The sequence below is a fragment of the Podarcis cretensis genome (genome assembly GCF_951804945.1).
Source record: "Podarcis cretensis genome assembly, chromosome: 10".
NCBI lineage: Eukaryota > Metazoa > Chordata > Lepidosauria > Squamata > Lacertidae > Podarcis > Podarcis cretensis.
In genome coordinates, this window is record NC_137179.1 from 26,473,034 (window position 1) to 26,494,541 (window position 21,508).

Here is a 21,508-nt window from a genome sequence, read left to right on the forward strand (position 1 = left end):
TAGTGTGCTTTATATAGCTGTCAAGAATAATAATTTCAGTATATGTTGTCTGAACATACTGGTGTATATTTGGTTCATTATTTGTATTCCATTTGAATCATAGCATCTATCAAGTTAATTTGTCTAAATTAGCATACAAGTTTATAATATAAGAAAAAATGTGCTAAACAAACCAAGTCATTGTTTCCACAAAGATTGATATAATTACAGTACAGTGACTGAAAAATTGAGATTTGAGGCTGCAGTCTTTATACACCCTTTCTAGGGAGATTGCTCTGTTGAAAGCGGTGGGACATAATTCTGAGTAGGCATGCAAAAGGATTGCATTGCAAATGAGTCCTTTTACCATCCTTACCAAAGCAGGTGCATATGAGAGAGAATCTGCATTTTGCAAAGTTCCAAAATACGTTAAGTCAGTTTGGTTTGTTAGCAAGTGAAATCCACTATTGTCTGGTTACTGTTCGCTGAAATGTGTGGTTGGTTGTTAACTTCCGTTCTCAGGATGTTCTCACCTATGATGCTAAGAGGTCTTCAAGCCTGCAGTGCTTCACTTGAGTATGTTGCCAGAGTGGAATAGACAGGAGAAAACCATTTACACATAGAATGTATTTTCTTAACACAGTCGGCTTTGCCATTCATAACAGAGGTGCAGGAAATGCACAAAGCAATTTAAAAAGCATCATTTCTGAAACTTGCCTTGGAGTCGATTTGCACACACAAAAAAATGCTTGGCTGTGGGTGAAACAGTTGTCACACATTAGCAATCACAGACCCTTTTTAGTTATGCACTAATAGAACGCAATCCGCTTACCATATAGAAACAGCATTAATTGCATGTAAGCAATTAACATGAACATGCTTTCAGATCAAAAACAAAATACAGTATCGCCGGTGGGGCCCAAGCAGGATTGGAACTGCAACGTGCTGAGAAGGGTGTGTGTGTTTTAACCCTTCAACCTCTGTAGCAGTTCTGATAAAACACGTGTATCCCTCCCAAAGTCCAGGAGGGAACTTCCTTATGAGCCCCTCTCTCCCTACACACTACAGTCCCAATTCTGCTCTCCCTGCAGCAGCTATTTAATTTTTATAAAATGTGCACATTAAAAAAAAAAATGTATTCTGTTGGTTTTCATAGGTGCACGCTAACTGTTCATACACAATTAACCTAAAACTTCATTTGGTCCCAGGTTTCTATTCACACTTTCCAGAGGGGCAGCCATATCACAGCAAAAACAAGCTTATTGTGGCATAAGCTGTTGTGGGCCAGAACCAAATTGTGAGATGTAGTAGTCAGACTTCAGCACATGTCTTTCCCCTGATTTTTATGTTTTATTTTTACCTTGTGCCAAGGAAAAAGAAATGTACTCCTGAAGCTAAGGGATATATATCCCATCTGCTTTCATACAGTCTGAGCATGAGAATTGCAAATATAGAAAGTACATTGCCGAGATTTTGCTGTCCTTTCAATTTCCTTGCTTACCCTCAAACCTCGCAAAGTGGCCTAGCATGGGAGTGTGCAGAGCTGAAATTGAGATTCATGGACATTCTTTGTTATACATGAAACAAAAGCGTGATTGGGTTGGCAACTGCTGTGGCACGCTCAGGAGCAATCAACTGCAACTACTCTTATGAATCCCGAATTCTTACTGTATTTGGCCACTTTAGAAGCTATAGTTATTGCCATAGGGATATCTGTTTCCCTTGTGAAGAGAAAGTGCATCTCCAAAGGGAAAACAGTTCCTTTAAAATGATAGATGGATTTCTTTGCTGTCAAATCATCAGCGGAAGAGAAAATAATGCAGGGCTCAATTCAGTGTGTGTGTGTGTGTGTGTGTGTGTGTGTGTGTGTGTGTGTGTGCACCTAATCAAAATCCACTGTAGTCAATTAAAAAAGAACATGGTGTAATTTTAGGGCTGAAAATGGCATTTAAACATTAAATCTAAATGAGTGATTTTTCACACCATCTTCCTTCAGGGATCTGTTTGCTTTCATTTGTTTCACATTTTTTAGAAAAGTGACCTCATTTGTACCTCTTGGCTTAATTAATGCCCGGATTGGAACATAATTATTTTCACATTCACACTTCTCCATATTTTGCAATACAGTTCTCGGTTCAAAAAGTGTACCAAAATGTTAAAAAAATCATATTGTAGCATAAACTAACATTTAGTAATGCACATGAAGATACAAAATGCATAGTTAAATACAAATTTTGGTGCAGATTTTTTTATTACTAGATATCTCACATATGAATTTGGAAACAGGACAGAAAAGATTTATGGATGAACACAGCAATCTCTTTCTAAGAAGTGCATCAGAAAGGGAACCCTAGGAATCTGGAGAGTGTTTGGGGGCATATTTTATGGTGCTTACTAAATTATAGTGGGGTGTTGGCCCCGTATTTGGGTTTCAACATTGCCTTGTGAACTGAAAGTACTCCATAGGACATACAGTATTCACTGTTCCCCTTCATCTCCTTACTATAGGGGGAGCTGTGATCAAGTTGTCTTTCAGGGACGATTGTCCACCATTCCTGATCTTCTCATTCAAGAATCTCCATAAAGCTTCCAATGAAGCACATTGTTCTTTGGAATGCAATTTAAAAACCATGGATCTAGATGGTTATTAGATCCTCAATCACATCTCGTAGCTAATAAACTAATAGCAATCAGGTACAATAGAAGTGGCATAGGCCTCAGTTAAAGGCACAGAATAAAGTTAAGGAAGTGTGTTGATTTGCTAAGTAACATTTTGATTAGATAAAAGGGGGATGGGAATGCAGAGGGTTGTATCCAGTGATGACTTTGCCTTTGGTGGAAAGGGGTTCCATTAGCCAAAGTTGGAGAAACTGATTTTTTGCTGACCACCCCTCCTTGCCTATTTGCAGCTCTCCACCCTGTATCCTGTTCTGTTACAGAAGGTCCTTAGGAACTGCTTCCAGCAGGGGTGAGCTGTAGGGTTCAAGTGGGTAGCAAAACGTGTGCGAAGAAGCACTTTTCCACAAAGGCACCAGCACTATTGGATGCAACCCAGAGACAATAATGGTCTAGAGTGCCTTTTGCATGCTTGCTTGCTTTTTCCTCTGTACCAAAGTGTGCCTGGCATTCTGACAAGCTTGTTTTGTTTAGATATAGCCTTTTCCCCTCCCCTCAAGAGCCATTTATGAAAGAAAACTCCTTTATCTGTTTATAGGTTATCAGTACTCCTCATAAATATCCATCCGTCCACCCCGAGACCCGCCATTGGACCGCTCTGACATTTGCTGTGTTGCATGGACATATTCCTGTAGTTCAGGTATTGCTGTATTTCCCTCTGCTCCATCTCATATTTTCTTTCCCATTTGTTAGGTTTTAATTGGCATTCATCCCCATAATTGGCAGCCATTCTCATATTGGTTCCTCCTGCTTCTTCTTTGTTTGCTGTATAGATATAGATAGAGATAGATTTTATATATATATATATAATAGCATTATTATATATAGTTATCAGTAGGACTGCAATCCTAAGCAAGTTTACTAGGGAGTAATCCCTAGTGGACACAATGGGACGTACTTCCAAGTAAACATCTGTAGGATTGCACTGTAAGCCAATATGAAGCATAAACAGCGCAATTTTAAAATGAAGCTGTACCAGTTATGTCCTGCCAACTCGTTCTTGGCCATGTGTTTTGTGTTTCTCTGTATTTGTGTTTCTCTGTTTCTTTTTCTAATTTTACTGAAAGTAAAAACTCTGTTCCTTTTTTTCTAATGTTAGTGAACATAATGTTAATCTGGTTTCTTCTCCCCCCTCACTGCAGTCCTTTGTTATGTTCTAAAGCTAAAAAGACTGATTCAACTCATAGATAAGAATAATGCTAAATAAAGAAAATGTAGAGCAGTCATTGCCAACCTGGTGCCAACTTGGACTGCAGCTCCCATCAGCCCCAGCCATGACGTGCTATTCCTCTCTCAGAACACCCATCCAATGAATTCTGATAAGTCAACAAACAAAGAGAAGCATTCCTTTGTGCACTGCATAATTAACAGTGGCATTCATGGCCGTGTGATGCTGGATATTATCACAAGCTTGGATGGAGGATGGATATATCAGTGGTTATAAAGCCTTGACAGCTGAAACTAGAACCTCCACATTAAGGGATGCTATACCTCTGATGGACCAATTGCTGGCCACAAACATAGTGACTACTTCTATCACGCCCAGCTTATGAGCTTTGCAGGGGCATCTGATGGGTTTTTCTCAGCTAACTGTGATCCAGGAAGGCTGTTTATATGTTGACTGTCTCTAATATGATTTTCCCCATGGCATTATTTTGTGGTGAACGGATGTATCTGCAGCATATCATCTATATGCCCTGTCTGTTTGTGCAACTGATAGGGATGTCCTCCTATGGGTCCATGACCAATACAGTCAGCCCAATACATTCTTCCAGTGCTATCTGTTGTCACTTTCACAGTTTCCTTGAGTCAGTTATTTAAATCATTTTCATTGTTTCTAGAGAAGTGTGGCATTTTTCAACCACACCACATCACTTTTATCTAAGCAAATTACATACACTAGATTGATCTCTCAGGGGCTTGCCAGTGTGGCTGGGTTGCAATGTAGAAATTGCACACCTTAATCTAGAGCCCTACTAAATTGTTATGCTGCTACTTTTGTTGAATAGAGAATGAGGAGATACCCAGAATGAGGCGTAGAGGGCACACATCTGACCTGTTCTGTCTCTCTCCCCTCCCCCATAGTAACAATATGCATTTCCAATTCTTTCTCACTAGATATACCAGTCGGGATTTATTTAATTTTCCTTGAAAAAGTGGCTATGTAATACTTCTGAAGAGTTTAATTTGCTGATGTTTTTTATATATACAAATATCTTAGTTACTCTGACAGACAGACAAAAATAATTATTTGCATTTAGAAGGTTTAGTCCCTGGAACCTTCAGTGAAATGGATCTTGGAAGGCTGATCTGGGAGAAATAACTGTCTTATAAACAACATTTTGTTTATTTTTGTTTATTTATTATTGCATTAATACCCCCAACTTCCCTCCAAGAATATCAAGGTGCCGTACGTGGCTCTCTCCCTTTCACAACAACGCTGGGAAGGTAGCTTAGGCTCAGCTCATCACTAGTGACTGGCCCAAGGTCACACAGTGAGCTTCATGGCTAAGCAGGGATTTGAACTTTGGTCTCCTAAGGTCCTAGTCTGATACTCTAACCAATACACCACATTGGCTTTCTGGAGAATTGCTGCCATTTTGCACAGTACTGGGCTTGATAGACCAATGGTCAAAAGTCAATAGAAGTTCACATGACTACACTGATCTTAAATAAACTAAGGCTGACCTTTAGGTGAAAGGTTTCCCCAAACCCTTAGCTCTTTTTTACTGCATCTTCACGAAACTCCCAGAAACCCATTAAAGTGAGGGTAGAAGGTGTTTCCCTCAATCTGATGAGCTTCAGAATGATGTTATGAGATGCTTCCCTTATAACATCTATTTCAGTGAAATTGTTGGGGGTTTTAAGTGCACAAATTAGTCATGTCCCATTGATTGCTAGTTCACATAGCCTTCAGGCATGTACATGACAATTAGGTGCACTGTGCAGGGAATTGTGAATGGTCCACACTTGTTTAAATGGCCAGGTATTTCTGCAATGAACTTAATGATTGAAAAAAATAAGGTGTGCGGGTTCTTTCCATCTGAGCTGAACTTTTTACAAGCCTTAATTTGGGTGTGCCCAAAGAATTTGCTCCATCACTGGCGTAGGCTGCCATTTTGAATTGCTTTGTTTTATCAACATGTTTTTTAACAACTTTCAAGGTAAAAAAATTTTCAAGGCACGAAAACGTAATTCACCAAAACATCTGCATAAAACATTCCACTTGGGTGCTACACAAGCCAAAAAATATTGTGTCAGTAACAGTTAATACTACAACTCATGAAGTGTAGGTTAAATGTCATTAATCAATTAAAAGCAGTCTGAAACATCCAGGTATTTAAGGCTCATTTAAAAACAGGTCCAGTTCACATACTACATTAAACCACAGTTTTGCTGTTCTCCTGCTTCTCCTGTTATTGAGTGGAAGCTATGGTTTAATGCAGACTTTGCCAATCTGGCACCCTCCATATGTTTTGTACTACCACTCTTGCAGATGAAGCCAGCAGATGCTGACAGAGGCTGATAGAGTTGTAGTCCAGAACATCTGGAGAGCACCAGGTTGGTAAGACTGATTTAATGAGATGAGCTACCCAGGTGTGCTCAGGGGGCTGCTTCCCTGCAAACTTGGGCAACATGAAACATGTTGCACTTCTCAAAACCCTTTAAGCTCCAGCTCCGTTAGAGTTTGTCATTCCAATACAAACAACCCCATGCCTAAAGCATATACCACTCTTAACCTACATATGCTGTCTGTAGAACATTTCCCCAAACCCACACCTTTTTTAATGCCTGTAGCATATAAACCTGGTTTATTGCATGAATATCAAATGAAAAGTTATATAGAAAAAAGTGGAACTTTCAAGAAGCCTCAAGCAGGGCAATTGCAACGCTGGCCTCAGATATCCTGTGAGAGCGTAGCAGGCAGGAGGATATTTGAGAGCGAGTAGGCGTCTGGCTGAAACCAAATAGCAAGCCAGCTGGTGATGTATCACAGGACAACCCCCCAGAGAAAGCTGTCAGGCCAAATAAACTTTTGGAACAAGGGTGGAGAACCTTTGTCCTCCGAGTGCTGTTAGACCCAAACTTCCATCATGCATGATCATTGACCATGATGGCTGGGACCGATGGGAGTGAGGAGTCCCACAGCTTTTGGATGATCACAGGTTCCCCACCCATGTTTTGGAACATTTTGAGGGAGAACAAAGAGCACGTGGCTGTTGTTAGGAAAGATGGCTGTCAGGGCAGTTTAGTGGCTGTGGAATTCAGAGGCCTAGCTTCACTTTTCCAGCACCAGGGTTTTTCCAATGGTGGTGCAATATACTTTTTATAGGGAGTCAAGAGAAAACAAGGAAAGGAGCTTACTGGCACCCAGAAATGAAGCACTAAAGAAGTTGGGTTAGGTGAGCTTAAATGCATGGAACATGACATCTCATTCCATCCAATGCCTTCTTCTTTCCTACTTGTCCGCATTCCTTCCTTTATTGAAGACGAATGAAATACTGTCTGAATAACCAACAACAGAAGTGGGGTGGACAAAAACATCCCTGGGTGGTCAATTGGCAACCAGTTGTTGTGTAACTTGACCCTGAATTGGGTGGCCTTTAAGCCAGTTAAACTTCCTTCTGCATCAGTGGAGCCTCCCAAATTCTTACTGTCACATTTAAATCATCAGCTTTAAATGGTGAATTTCCTTTTGTAGCTGTTGCTGGATGCAGGAGCCAAAGTAGAAGGTTCTTTGGAACATGGTGATGAAAACTATTCAGAAACTCCCTTGCAACTGGCAGCAGCTGCAGGTAAGGATTTTTCTGATCATGAACATTCCTTAGCTTAAAAAAATGTGGCTAAAGGGAGTGAAAAGCACTCACTTTTATTGATTTACAGGAAATTTTGAACTCGTTAGTTTGCTTTTGGAGCGAGGTGCTGACCCCATGATTGGAACCATGTACAGGAATGGCATTTCCATGACTCCTCAAGGTGATATGAACTCCTTTAGCCAGGCTGCTGCACATGGACACAGGTAGAGTTGGAAATGCTAATTTAAATGTTTTAAATGTTCTCTTTGTGTCATGATGCAAAAATTGCAAACTGTGCTTTTGCGTTGTACATATGTTTTTACATACGTAAGCATGCTACCAGATATGTGAATAGATATTAGCCACAACAGCTAAATGGAACCTAGCTGTATTTCTGGGGCAGTATTTCTGAGTGCTAAAAGCATTGCTAGAAACAGACAATGGGGGAAGGGCCTTCTGTCATTGCTGAGCTATAGGTGGCTGTCAAGAGAGGAGACAAGTCAGTGCTGGGAGATCAGTACAAAGAGAACAAGCCAGGAGTCCCAAAAAGGGGAGGAGAGAGAATACCATTGCCTAGACAAAGTTCCAGCCTGAACAGGAAGCCTTTATAGCTATTCTAGACAAGGAGGACTAATGGTCATCCAAGGTGAGCAGAGTCACATATATTATCTAGGGAGATGCTCCAAACTATAGCTCTGATGGCTCAGCACGTGGTGTAGCTGTCTGGAGCAACTCTTGACACCCTCCCACCCTGCTCGCAATCTCCCAGAAGCATCTGACTGCCCACTGTTCAAAAAGAGCAATGTAACTTTGGTCTAATCTTGGAGGATCCTTATGTTCTTAGTAAAATGTCTGTGAAAGGCAGTCTGCCTGTTTTCTTTTGAAATCTCCTGGAAATAGAAGTTCATCATCATCAAACCTTTTATTGGCATCACGTACAAACATCCAAAACAATCAATACAGAATTACCACTTCCCCAGTTGCACAAAACATTTGCTAAAAGAAAGGAGGCAGAGCAGTCTATCATCACATCTCTAGGTCTCCAGGGAGATCAGACGTCTGCAGTATATTTTGACAACAAAAAACCAATAGAGATATTTAGCCACTAACTTGGTGAGCTCCTGATCATTCCCCAGTAATAGAAAATGTATGACCTCCAACTCTGGTTTCCATTTGGGGATACAGAGTTGATCTAGAAATTACTGACGGAGATCAGCATATAGTTTACAATTAAGAACCATATGTGTAAGGGTTTCCACCAGGTGGTCTTCACATGGGCAAGTTCTTTCTCCTTCCACCCTGCCTGAGAACCTTCCCCAAAGGAGGTTAGGGAAATAGAAGTTAAGGCACTGGCTGCAGTCCCATGATCCACAGATGCAGCTTAACTAGATTTCCTCCTTAGTTTTTCTAGGCAGCAGATCTCAGTGTGGCTTTCAGGATTACATGTTTATGCAAAATGGACTTTGGAAGGGGGTTCACTGCGAGGTGGTTATGTAGTCCTGTCCATTGCAGAATTGAAAGATCTCAACTATGATCCCTGTGCACAGATGAGGAGCTTGGTAAATAGTGGGAAGCTTTGGGAGAGGTCTGTGAGAATGACCGCTCCCCGCTTAAAACGGGGGGCACCCTTTGCATGGACGTGTGCAGCCCCTAGATCTGGAGCGGCTCCATCAGCATAGGCTTGGATTTGCCTTCCCTCGGGTGGGATACCTGGAGGTCTCCGCCTACCTCAGTCAGTTGTCCAATCCCACCTGGGGGAAGCATTGCCAAGGAGACCAGGCCAGGTAGGGGAGATATTACCTGCCCACACAATAGAGGGAGGATCTTATCAAAGCTGAGCGCAGGAAGCAATCCAAGAGCTTTTCAGTCTGAAGGACTAGTGAGGACTGCAGGCCCAGAACTATCAATCTGCCAAGTCTGGAGAAAGCAGCCATGGCAAGGCAAGGGGGGGTAAAGAACCACAGGAGGTCAGCCCTAAAGGGGATGATTTAGAGGCTGGGCAAGAGGGGTCTAAGGACAGAAGAAAGGTCACGAGAAATGAAAGTGATTTTAAGGTGGGAAAGAGAGGTGGAATAAGCATGCCAGATACACATATCTACCAGTGTATGAGATAGAAAGATTGAGGCCTGGTTCATACATGCACATGAATCACTGAAAGGCTGATAACTCTGAATGTTTAAATAGTTCCACTGAAAATAATTACCTCTGAGGTGTCATGAGGTGACAAACAAGCTCTCTATGGTGTTAGATCAGCGATGACCCACTTTCACAGCTACGTCCTACCTTGGTGTTGCAGTGACCAAACATGCACATGTGGTCTCTCTCTTAGAAGGGAAGGGTCTGTATGTCTGTGCAAGAAGGCAAGGATTGCAAGGAGTTAAGGTGGAAAAGGGGGACAACAGAAAGGCAGTTTCTCCCAATCCACAGTACAAAACCCTGAAGAGTTATCTTTGCCACCAGTCTTGCTTTACTGTTCTCTGAGCCTTTCCAGCAAAGTTCTACTCCCACTCCCTCATTTCCTTCCTGAGTTTTATTAATTCAGCTCTCAAAGCTTGCACTTACTTATCTATTTAGATATATATATATATATAATATATGTACCACTGTATCAAATATATATATCACCACGGTTTACAATAATATAAAAACATAAAACCAGACAGTAAAATCATAAAAAGTTAAAAGAAGTCAAAAACATAAATAAAACTAGCAGATCACTACTTATGTATTCATAATTGCCTTCTGCTTTGTTCTTTGCTTTGAACACACAAACTCTCAATTTACCTGGAAGATCACGGGATTGCTACTGTATGTACAGGCATGGAGAACCTGTGATCCTCCAGATATTGTTGGAGGGCCAACTCCCATCAGCCCAAGCCAACATGGCGAATGGTCATGATAGGAGCTGGAATCTAACAGCGTCAGAAAGGCCACAGACTCCCTACCTGTGACTTAATGCATTGTCACCTTCAGGGTCTACAAATGGCAACAGTTGTAACTGAGCACAGAGTACACTTGAGATTCTCAGGAATCTAAATTATCTGCCAGATACCCAATTCTGCCCTAAATTCTATAAAGATGTGCTGGAAAATATCAACATCTCTAGCTGTAATGTGGAGTAAGAATTTGCTGCAGCCTCATATTGGCTAAGGATGAATACAGATGTAACATCTGGATAGCAGTGGGCTTGTTTGTTAAGCTAGCAGTGCAAGCATACCTTTCCCCTGTTGAGGGTTGAGCTCTGAATAAACAGATTCTGCATGCTTGTAATCAAATCTGATAAGCTAGTGTGTGCAATGTCACCAAAGAGCCTCTCCCCAACCCAGAACAGTTTGCAACTGTTTATTTTAGTTTTTTTCATTTTAAAAAAAGGTGGATGAATGTATAAACAAATAAATGTACAATTGGTTCTTTAAATGAGAAGAGATGTAGCTTCCTTGAAGCTTTCGGTGGTGGCCCCAGGATTCATTTTGATGGAATTTCTATTGGGCAAATCGTACACCCAGCCAGGCAGCCAGGTCCATCAGTGAGCATCTCTTTAAATACCACATCTGTCTTCACCCTGAGAGCTGTGGATTGTGCTATCGACTGGAAATATTGAATATGTATCCCCCTTTATTTCATTGCATGGCATAACACACACCCGTCCTCTTGACTAACAGGGGAAATATCTTTCCTCCCTCTGTAAATACATACACACACTCGTTAGCCCATCTGCTCTGGAAACATTGCTTATTCTATCCCCCACAGGACTGAACATGCGCAGCTAGCAAGATCTAAGCATATAAGGTAGGTGGGAGGTAAGGGAGAAGATGCATCCTAGTTTTGATTGATTGTTTCTAACAGTTCATCAATTGGGAGTGTCTCCATTGAAGATGAATGGCATCACACAGGTGTAAGCCTGTTGATGAGCAGAGGATGAGAGTCTCTGTCCTGGATGCTGGACTTGCAGCTGCAAGCCCAAATAAGTTATACTGCGCAAAGAAAGGCATTGCTTGAAAGCTGATTTGCTAGAGGATCTAGTTAGGTGAACTAACTAGATTTAGCATTCGCTAGATAGCTAGTTGGCTCTGGCTTAAACTGTTAAGAGTTCCAACCCAATGGTCTTTCTCCTCCCCCACCCCCACTCTCTTTTTGCCCTCTGATTGACAGGAACGTGTTTCGTAAGCTGCTTGCTCAGCCGGAGAAGGAGAAGAGTGATATCCTGTCCCTGGAGGAGATACTGGCTGAGGGAACTGACTTGGCAGACAGTGCGCCAGCTCCTTTGTGCGCCAGCCGCAACAGCAAAGCCAGACTTAAAGCTCTGAAAGAGGCTATGTATCACAGTGCTGAACACGGATATGTGGATGTAACCATTGACATCAGGAGCATAGGTCAGTTTTGGTTTCCTCCGTGCTTTTCTCTCCCATGAGCAATGATTGTCAGAAATCTGGTTTGATGGCCCCTGTCAGCTGAGCTGACCATTTTTTATTTGTCCCAGAGTTCTTGTCAAGGCAGAAATTGGGTAACTTTCAGATGTGCCTGGGAATTCAGGAGAGAATTTTAATATTAAAATGGGTTTAAACGCATGGCTAGAGGTTTTTATTCTTCCTATCTTTGGCATTTTTGTGGATTAGATAGTAAATTGGGATTGTCTCTATCTGGACTAGATTACCTTTTAAAGATGCTAAATGATATAAGTCTGACCATATTAAAGCACTTGTTTAAGTCATGTCATCAGAAGCATCTCTTTGGATGTGCCCCATCTGTGCTTCTTCCCCTACCCCCACCTCCTGCCATCTCTCTTACTAAGGAGCTGCAATTTCTGTGAATTTTCCTATTTCTGTGATCATGTCCCAGTAGACTTTTGTGCTGTACTTTGGGTATTTGTAGTCCGTACACACACAAAGCAGCAGGGGCATTACTTTCAAGCAGGGCAGTCACTCTGTTGAAGGAATCATATCCACTTAATTGTTTGAGAGCTAATTGATTAAATCTAGATACACTTGCATGTGAATAAACCATCATTCAAAAGAAAAACAATGCCTTCTTTGATTTTACACCTAGGCACCTTTTCAATTGATTAAATGATTATTGATTTGATTAGAATGACATGCAACCCTCCTCTTAAGTGAGCACACTTTCATAACAAGAGACTGGTTGGGGGGGTACTTACTCATGAACAGATCCTTGGGTGAGAAGGGCTCTGTTTCACATTGCAGGCCAGAATCCTTTGCATGCCAGAAACTCAAAAGCAACTATCTTCTGGTCCTAGTCAATTTTCCACTTTAAAGACTAGGAAGGTCTTTTTTACCTTAGGAGTGAAATTGAGTAGATTAAGAACTACTTGTTCTGGCATTGAAAAGGGAAGCTGAAGGCCTGTGCCAAAAAAGGGAGAGAGTTAAGAGCAGCAGTATCAAAGGCCCAAGCAAAACAAAAACATGTGTAAATAAGGAAGGCTACTTTATTCCCATTTCAAGAGCAACGCTTTTTCAAGAGAGGAGTTCACACACCTGCAATTAATAAACACATAAATAAAAAATATGTGAAAATAGTATGTTATTCTACAACATCAATAGCTGCTTATTTATAAAAAAATAATAATTATTTATGTTGTGGATTTGAGGCATGAAAATATTTAAAGTAGAGGTCAGTGTGAAATCTCTAATACTAATATCAAATAAATCTTTAATTACTCAAAAACAGCTTACTAAATATCATCGTCTCTCAGTATTAAGTATGTTAGCTTATAAGGCATAGGTAGGGAACCTGTGGCTCTCCAGATGTTGGACAGCAACCCTCTAAGCAACAACATCTGGAGGACCACAGCATTCCCATCCCTGTTATAAAGTAAATAGCAAAACAATGCAGGGGAGAGGACAGGTTCAAGGCAACCTCTGTGTAAGGGAAGAAACACTTAGTAGGTTCCTTTCTATGCTAAATGCTTTCATCCAGAATAAGGATAGGGATAAATTTAGTTCAGTTCAAATGTTAATGTGAACCTACGGAATTCCCCCTTTCCAAAACAATATTCAAACCGAAGCACAGTCATCCATCAAAACTTGCCCTTCTCCAAATGTTGTGATGCAGCTCTCCAACCCAATAATGTGTACCAAAAAAATCACCCATCCCTACTAGACTGCTATGGCAGCATATCTGTCATGCTGTTATTTCTTGGTTAAAACTAAAAACACTTTTTCAGCTATATTTTTAAAAGTAAAATATTAGGGAAATTCTACTAAAATAAAAGTGTCATAATGCTATGCTGCTAATTTTTAACAAATAAAGTGAGCAGGGGAATCCGCTTGATCACTCCCACTTTAGCAATGTGTTCCCCCCCAATAATCCCTTCAAATCTATACATCAGATCTAAAACAAACATGAAATACCATGGGGTTGTTGGTTTCTTTGGTCATTTCATGAGTTGTAAAGGGCAATCCCATTTAAACGAATAAGTACTTACCACCAAAAAACTAATTGATTTACAGTCATACCTCAGGTTGAATGTGCTTCAGGTTGAGTGCTTTCGGGTTGCGCTCCGCAACAACCTGGAAGTAACGGAGCGAGTTACTTCCAGGTTTCGCCACTCGTGCATGCGCAGATGCTCAAAATGACGTCATGCGCGGAAGCAGCAAAACATGACCCGCGCAGATGCGCTGTTGTGTCTTACATTCTATTCAGGATGCGAACGCGGCTCCAGAACGGATCCCGTTCACATCCTGAGGTACCATTGTATTGTGTTTAATGACCACTTGTAATTGTTTTCCAAGTGGCTACCAATGGAAATTGGGCTTTGCCTCCCCATGGGCGTCTATGCCATACCCATTGGTATTGCTGAAGCCTAGCAAGATGAAATTATGGGGGGGGGGGTGCTATATAGCATGGCAAGCCAGTTGCAGTTCTTCTTGCAGCTTTCTTACAGCAGAAAAGCAATGATTTATTAGTACTAGGAGTCACCAATCTGAAAGCAGCTGAGACATAAAAAATATACAGGGATTTATATCTCATTGGGGGATGTTGACGAGTGTTAGTGCCAGGTGGGGTTTTTTGTATGTTCATGTAAGATGCTGTGCTGTCAATGTGCCCACCTCCCACTGAGTTTGTACACTTCCTCCTCAACATCACTGTTGTCGCTGCCTGTTCACTTGCCTCTTCCGCTCAACATCCTCTCCCCAAGGGAGAGGTGGGTCTTTCTGCATGTTATTTTTTCTCATTTTTCTGCTTGCTTGCTTACTTGCTTGGAAAGGCCAATTGAAAATAGGATCAACAGTAAAAAAAGAGGAGCAACAGGCCCAGGAGGTTCTAAGGCTTGACAGTGGGCCCCCAAATGAGGTGTGGGCTTTGACAGGTGCCCAGTGAGGCCAACTGCTAATGGTGATCCCAGCAGAGGAAACAGAATAGGTGGAATGGAATTCAAAATTTGGTCCAGCATAAGATCTCCATGTCGTTAATCTAAACCTGGGTATTTAAGATATGTGCAAATCTTTAAGATAACTTTAAATTTTTATACAGGTGTCCCATGGACTCTGCATACATGGTTAGAGTCCTTGCGAACCGCCTTTCAGCAGCACAGAAGACCGCTCATCCAGTGCTTGCTGAAAGAATTTAAATCTATTCAAGAGGAAGAATACACTGAAGAACTTGTCACGCAAGGGTTGCCTTTGATGTTTGAGATCTTGAAGGCAAGCAAGGTGGGTGAAACTGGCATTATTACGCCACAATTGGGATATATTACTGTTATTATTTATTACTGCACTGCTCTTCAGTTCGTAAAACACTCAAAAGTGGCTTACAAAACAAAATGCCCAGATAAAAATATTAAACTATAATAAGAACATTGCATCACTAAAACCATCACAATTTGAGTGCAGAACAGTCTTTACATTAGCAAATGATCAAATGTTCAATGCTTGTTGAAATAAAAAAGTTTTCAGCTGAAGTCACCCTGCTAAGATAGTATGCAGATCCATGTAGGACTGGGGGCAACTGTTAGCCAGTGTCAGCAATATTGGGCTAGATGGACCCATATTCTGGCTCCATGGAAGGCAGCTTTCTGTGTCCCTAATTCAGTGAAGGGCACAAGAAGAGGAAGGAGTAGGGAGGGAAGAACATGCGAACACAGCTGTCTTTCTCATAATGCTAAGCCATAGATTCGGGTCTGAGCCACTAAGGACAGATCTACACCATACATTTCAAGCACATGCAATTCACATCTAAAGCTCATGGCTTCCCCTAAAGAATGCTGGGAACTATAGTGTTTTAAGGGGGTTAATGATTGTAGCTCTGCGAGAGGGAACTTTCAGTTCCCAGTATTCTCTGGGGGGAGTAATGTGCTTTAAATGTGTATTGCATATGCTTTAACTGTATGGTGTGGAGCTGCCCTTAGACATACAGTCAATTTCGCAAATGCATAAAAGCAACACTGTCGCTTTAAAAAGAGAGAGCCAATGCTCTCCATCCACTGCAAGGTTAGCTTAATGTTCACACTCATGGTGAGCTCAAGAGCCGACAGAAGCCAAGTCCTTGCGGTAAAAGTGAGAGTCATGCAGGTCAGGCAATAAAATACAGGCAAGGGAGGCTGATATCCAAAGGAGCTGAGATGTTAGTTTAATCTAGCTGACTACTTAGAATGGTCCAAGAAGGGAATTGTGTGTGTGTGTGTGTGTGTGTGTGTGTGAGAGAGAGAGAGAGAGAGAGAGAGTTTTCAGATCAAATGAATTACTTTTCCCATATTTGTTTTCCTCCCTTTAAGGTTTTTGAGATGAGTTGATATGACCTATTTGGTTTTTAAAAAGCACTCCTTACATGTTTACTAGGAATTTTTTTCCCAGGCCCATTTCAAATTTCATGTCAAAGAGTTTGATACAGGCATATGTTCACACATTTTGAATATTTCCTTTAAACAAATACTAAACAGGTTGTTGTTGTTTTTTTGAAATGCAGTAATTTGACAAGGGTATGTATTAGTATTGTTAGAGATATGAAACACACACACATATACACACATGTAGGGAAATTGGAGATAAACTTTGTTTCACTATATATAAACTAAAAAAAGGGGGGTAAAGGACCCCTGACAGTTAAGGGCAGTCACAGATGACTCTGGGATTGCGGCACTCATCTCGCTCTATAGGCTGAGGGAGCTGGTGTCTGTCCGCAGACAGTTTTTCTGGGTCATGTGGCCAGCATGACTAAGCCGTTTCTTGCGCAACAGAACATCGAAACTAGAGCAGCGCATGGAAATGCCATTTACCTTCCCGCCAGAACGGTACCCATTTATCTACTTGCACTTTTTGGCGTGCTTTCGAACTGCTAGGTTGGCAGGAGCTGGAAACTGAGCAACGGGAGCTCACCCCATTGTGGGGATTCAAACCACCGACCTTCTGACCGGCAAGCCCAAGAGGCTCAGTGGTTTAGACCACAGCACCACCCGTGTTCCTTATATATATAAAAACTAGGTAACACAATACAGTGGAACCTTGGCTTTCAAGCATCTTGAAAGCCGAACAATTCGGAACCTGAATGCCTAAAACCCAGAAGTGAATGTTTCTGTTTTCGAACGTGCCTCAGAAGTCGAATGGCTTCTGAGGTGCATTTCTCCAATCTCTCGATGGAATTTTCCGACCGCCCATTGTGCCTCGGTTGTCAAACGTTTTGGAAGTCGAACAGTCTTCTAGAATGGATTACATTCGACAGCAGAGGCACTGCTGTAGAATAGAAGATAAGGAAAGGCTTCATTAAGTTCTGTGCATGTGGAAGGAAATAAATTGTGCCAGGAGGAGGGGGAAGAGTAGCATTTTTTCTGAGCTTTTGCATCTCTGTTTACCAAATCAAATAAAAAAGACAAGTTTATAAAATTTCAGTGAACAGGGAAGGATGGATTGAACCCCTTCCCTCTGCTTAAGGTGTGAATTCTCCCCTGAGGTAGATTTATTCTAAATGCTGGTGACTGTTGTGGCATGTAGCATTACCTATCATCACTTTCAGTACCTCTGTGTTAAAACAGTTCAGAATAACCTGGACCCGAAGTCTCCATAAATGTGCATCTTGCATTCTCCATATGAGAAGTGAACATCAGGTACACCAATGTGGCATGCTAATATAACATGCAATTAACTACTGTCACAGAAAATATAGTGCAGCAGCATGGATTTATCTGGAAACTAACCTTGGATTACCCTGCACTTAAATCCTTAATCATAATATCTCCCAAAGGGATATTTCAACAGTGGTTTCACGAAGACCCCTGCTGTTTTTCATAACAAGGAAATGCTTGCTGAGACTTCCTGTGTTGGAATAAGAATGTACTGATTCTAGGACTTGTATGCCCTCTTCTGGTCTGATACTCATAGACCTCAGACTATGTTCTTAAATCTGAGCTTTTGCTACGCAGGTTTTAAAAATCCTTTCAAAAGAGAGTCATGTCATTCCTCCCAGCAACAATTTATGCACCACCTCTGATTAATCGTGCTTTGTTGTGGAAGACCCTTAGCTCAACTCTAACTAACATAGAAATAAATAAATAAATTTTGTCAAACTATTCATTGCGTCTAGCTGTTACTACCAACCTCTTGGTGTTCCCTAGCTCACAAATGTTGACTAACGTTAATGATGTAGGTGCTTCCTAATAATGTACAAGTAATCTTACAAAGCGACGCTTAATCAGTTTTCATGGAGCTCATACATGATTTGAACCCGAAGAAAACCCAGCGCAAAGAGAACTAGAGAGAATCAGGGCAGGCTGCCTTTTTAGAACTAAAAAAAATGTCCGGGGTAGAGAAGGATTATGTGACGCCATCTGTAGAAACCTAGGATGCTTCCAGACTACCACTGTTTTCAGGTGGGATTCAATTATATACTGTACCAGCAAATTCAGGTTAAACAGTTATAGATGATTGGGAGATCCTTGATAATACACCCATGTCCCCAAAATATTGGTATTTGGGGTGATAAGAAATGTGGCAAGAAAATGCAGTGGAAAGTGTGTGATGGTGCTTGATGCAACATCATATGCAACATCATATAATCTTCCTGGAAGCAAATCGGGATGGATGCTCATTAAATAGCCAGTGGCATCTAATCTCCCTGCAAACAGGTCAGAATGAATGCTCAAGAAAGAGGTTATCTGGAAGCACTGTCAGCAACAGGATATTGCTCAAGTGTTGAATGAGTTACCACTGGATAAGGAAAAGATTGTCATCCGAAGAGTCTTACACAAGGGCAGAGGAATGACAATAATAATCCCACATTTGTTGGTATTGTTTAATCTTACAAGAATAAGCTGGAAAAGCTAAATAGATACTTTGTGTGATAGCTGTTCAAAGATCAAACTATGGAGTGTCTTATGTTTAGGACAATACATTTCCTAGCCTTGTGCCATGTTTGTTAGCATTACCAATTTCTCAACATCTATTCACTTCAGACTTCAGTCTAGACACTTTACCCATTCATTTTTAAGTAAGCAGGGACCATCAGCCAGTGGTGGACCATGTCCAAAGATCTTAGTTTCAAATACTCTCAGACAGTAGGCTGCCAAAGACCTCTGTAGCCGAGAGGAACTTGCCTTGGAGTCCTGCTGGCTGTTGAAGCAGACAGTATGATTTGGCTTAAGGCAAGCTGCACAATAAGAATTCATGTGCAGTTCATATATTTTCTCACATTGAACATTGGATAAACTTGGGACAGGAAGATGGGAATCTGCCTTAAACTAAATTATTTGGTCCATATAGTACAGTATAGTTTGCACTGGCTGGCACAGGTCTCCGTGATTTCAGACTGGGGCCCTTTGTGGTTGTGGGAAGGCCTGGTGGGGCCCGGCCCCTTGCTTGAAAATTGGGGGAGCCTTGTCCCACCCACCCCTGCCACCCCAGATGGCGTCCCTGATGCACAGTCTCCTTCTTTCCTTTCTGTAATGTATTTAAAACATTTGACTGCCTCTTCCTCTTGGCAGAAAAGGCAGAAAAGAACCAATGTGGGAATGAGAAGGCAGCACCTCCAAGGCAGGCACCAATTCTAATTTATCCTCTGTTACAAAGTGTTGGATTTTTATTTTTTACTGTGCCATTAAAGGATTGCAATTAAAATACATTAGGTGAAATAAATTAGAATTTAGTGCTTCTCAGAGACTCTCCCTTCCTCTCCAATTAGGTAACCTTTTGCTTTGGCTGGCGCCCAAGCCTTGGATTACTTAACCTGGAGCAGGTCTACCAACAAGCTTGGCAGAGAGGAGCAAAGCGATCACAAGCTTCCTGACTTACCTTATCTTGTGGCAGTCTGTTTCTTTAAGCCAGGGATAGCCGACATGATGGTGTTGCGGGACTCCAACTCCCATCATGCATCACCATTTGTCATGTTGGCTGGGCCAGATGGGAGTTGGAGTTCAATAACATCTGGAGGTCACTCCAGATTTCTTTATTTTTACTGCAGCTTCCCTTATCCTCAGCCAGCATGACCAAGTGACTGGGGATTAGGGGAGTTGTTGTCCAAAACATTTGGAGGGGACACCAAATTGGGAATGAATGCTTAAAGCAGTGGAGTGCAGCAAGGTAAGGTAGGCAAGAAGGTATCATTTTTCATCCTTCTTTAAATATGAATGGGGCAGAGGATGGTGCTGCCCTATCACATATAGTTTGGCTCCTTAGCTGGACACTAACTTAAGTGGGGTAGTTTTTTTTAATGCTTCTCACTGTTAAGCATGTGACACTTGACATGCAGAGTGCTAGCATGTAAAATAGAGGGCTGGGTAGGAACCTTTCTCTCTTAAAGATTCATTTTCCACAAGTGAGGATATTTTATGTGGGCGAGTATTTCAGCAGCAGACTCTGTGACTTGGAATCTGAAGTGGAACAATCACTCTACTATGTGATTTTCTGGCCCCTGTACATGTTTCTGTTCTTCATGTACAGTGGCTCAGCCCCATCACCAAATCTAACTGCATTCACAATGGCATGCACTTTTGTTTTGTTTTGTTTTAAATTTGATGGTTTGTACAAATCACCCATTTAATGGTTTGTATTTTGCTTAGAGCAATTATTTTATGAGGCAACTAATAAATATACATTTAAAAGCATGCAATTCATCTAGCATTTTTGTGGTTTTCTTCCCTGATTTCCTAAACATATATTATGGTCATTTTACAGTATCCTCTTTCATTACACACTTCCAGGGGACAGAATGCTAACCATTTTCTCATCTTTCCCAGGAGCAGTCAGTTCCTTTGTATTCAACTTTTTCTATCCAGTCTTAGTTCATATCAGTAGATTTCTTTACAGAGTGTTCTCTTAGCTTTTAATTTCAAGATCGCCATTTGATTTCAAAATGTTCCTAGCACATGGAGTCTAATTTAGTGTTTGCTCTGTAAGTGAAACTGAATATCTTTCTGCCTATTCCCAACAACCCCTGTGCAGGATTACTGTGTGTTAGGTGACCTTTTCTACCTGTAAGTCTTGCTTGCTTCAAGATTCCTCTGAAGGAAAATGTAGAAGATACTGGATTTCTGGTGGCATTATATCAGTAGAAAGTATGACTAAAAGTTTGCCCTTGGCTCTGTGTGATCAGTTCCCATTGATGTCAAGTTACATATACTTCCTCCACAAAAGACTACAATTTGGCCTTTCTTTTTAACACCTGCAGATTTTCTGGGCTTCTCAGGAGCCCATGGCAATACACTTCAGTTTTATTTTATCGTTTCTCATAACTAGAAACCATTGTTTTGTTGTTTCTCATAGCTAGAAACCATTGTTTGATTATCAGGCACCAATATGTCTTCAGGTGCTCACCTAGACCATGGGTAGGCAAACTAAGGTCTGGGGGGCCGGATCCATCCCAATCACCTTCTAAATCTGGCCTGTGGGCGGTCTGGGAATCAGCGTGTTTTTACATGAGTAGAATGTGTCCTTTTATTTAAAATTCAACTCTGGGTTATTTGCGGGGCATAGGAATTCGTTCTTTTTTCCCCTTCAAAATATAGTCCAGCCCCCCACAAGATCTGAGGGACAGTGGACTGGCCCCCTGCTGAAAAAGTTTGCTGACCCCTGCCCTATTCCATTGCAGTAGCACATTTAGAAAACATGGTCATA

General features: G+C 41.4%; 1 protein-coding gene across 7 annotated transcripts in view; it reads left to right on the forward strand.

The window, feature by feature from the left end:
- Nucleotides 1-21,508, forward strand: part of ABTB3 (ankyrin repeat and BTB domain containing 3) — a 246,692-nt gene that overhangs the window by 199,771 nt on the left and 25,413 nt on the right. For 2 of the 7 annotated variants that reach the window (XR_013842785.1, XM_079992249.1), the window contains exons 7-13: nucleotides 3,194-3,295; nucleotides 7,358-7,451; nucleotides 7,540-7,675; nucleotides 11,202-11,240; nucleotides 11,604-11,824; nucleotides 14,943-15,121; nucleotides 17,437-17,508. Coding sequence is in view for 6 of the 7 variants with exons in the window: in XM_079992249.1 (XP_079848375.1) it covers nucleotides 3,194-3,295; nucleotides 7,358-7,451; nucleotides 7,540-7,675; nucleotides 11,202-11,240; nucleotides 11,604-11,824; nucleotides 14,943-15,121; nucleotides 17,437-17,508 (843 nt within the window). In the remaining variant the exon portion in view is untranslated. Of the gene's footprint in view, nucleotides 1-3,193; nucleotides 3,296-7,357; nucleotides 7,452-7,539; nucleotides 7,676-11,201; nucleotides 11,241-11,603; nucleotides 11,825-14,942; nucleotides 15,122-17,436; nucleotides 17,509-18,525; nucleotides 18,718-21,508 lie in introns of those variants that run through there. The other 5 variants (XM_079992254.1, XM_079992252.1, XM_079992251.1 and 2 more) reach the window with 5 other exon arrangements.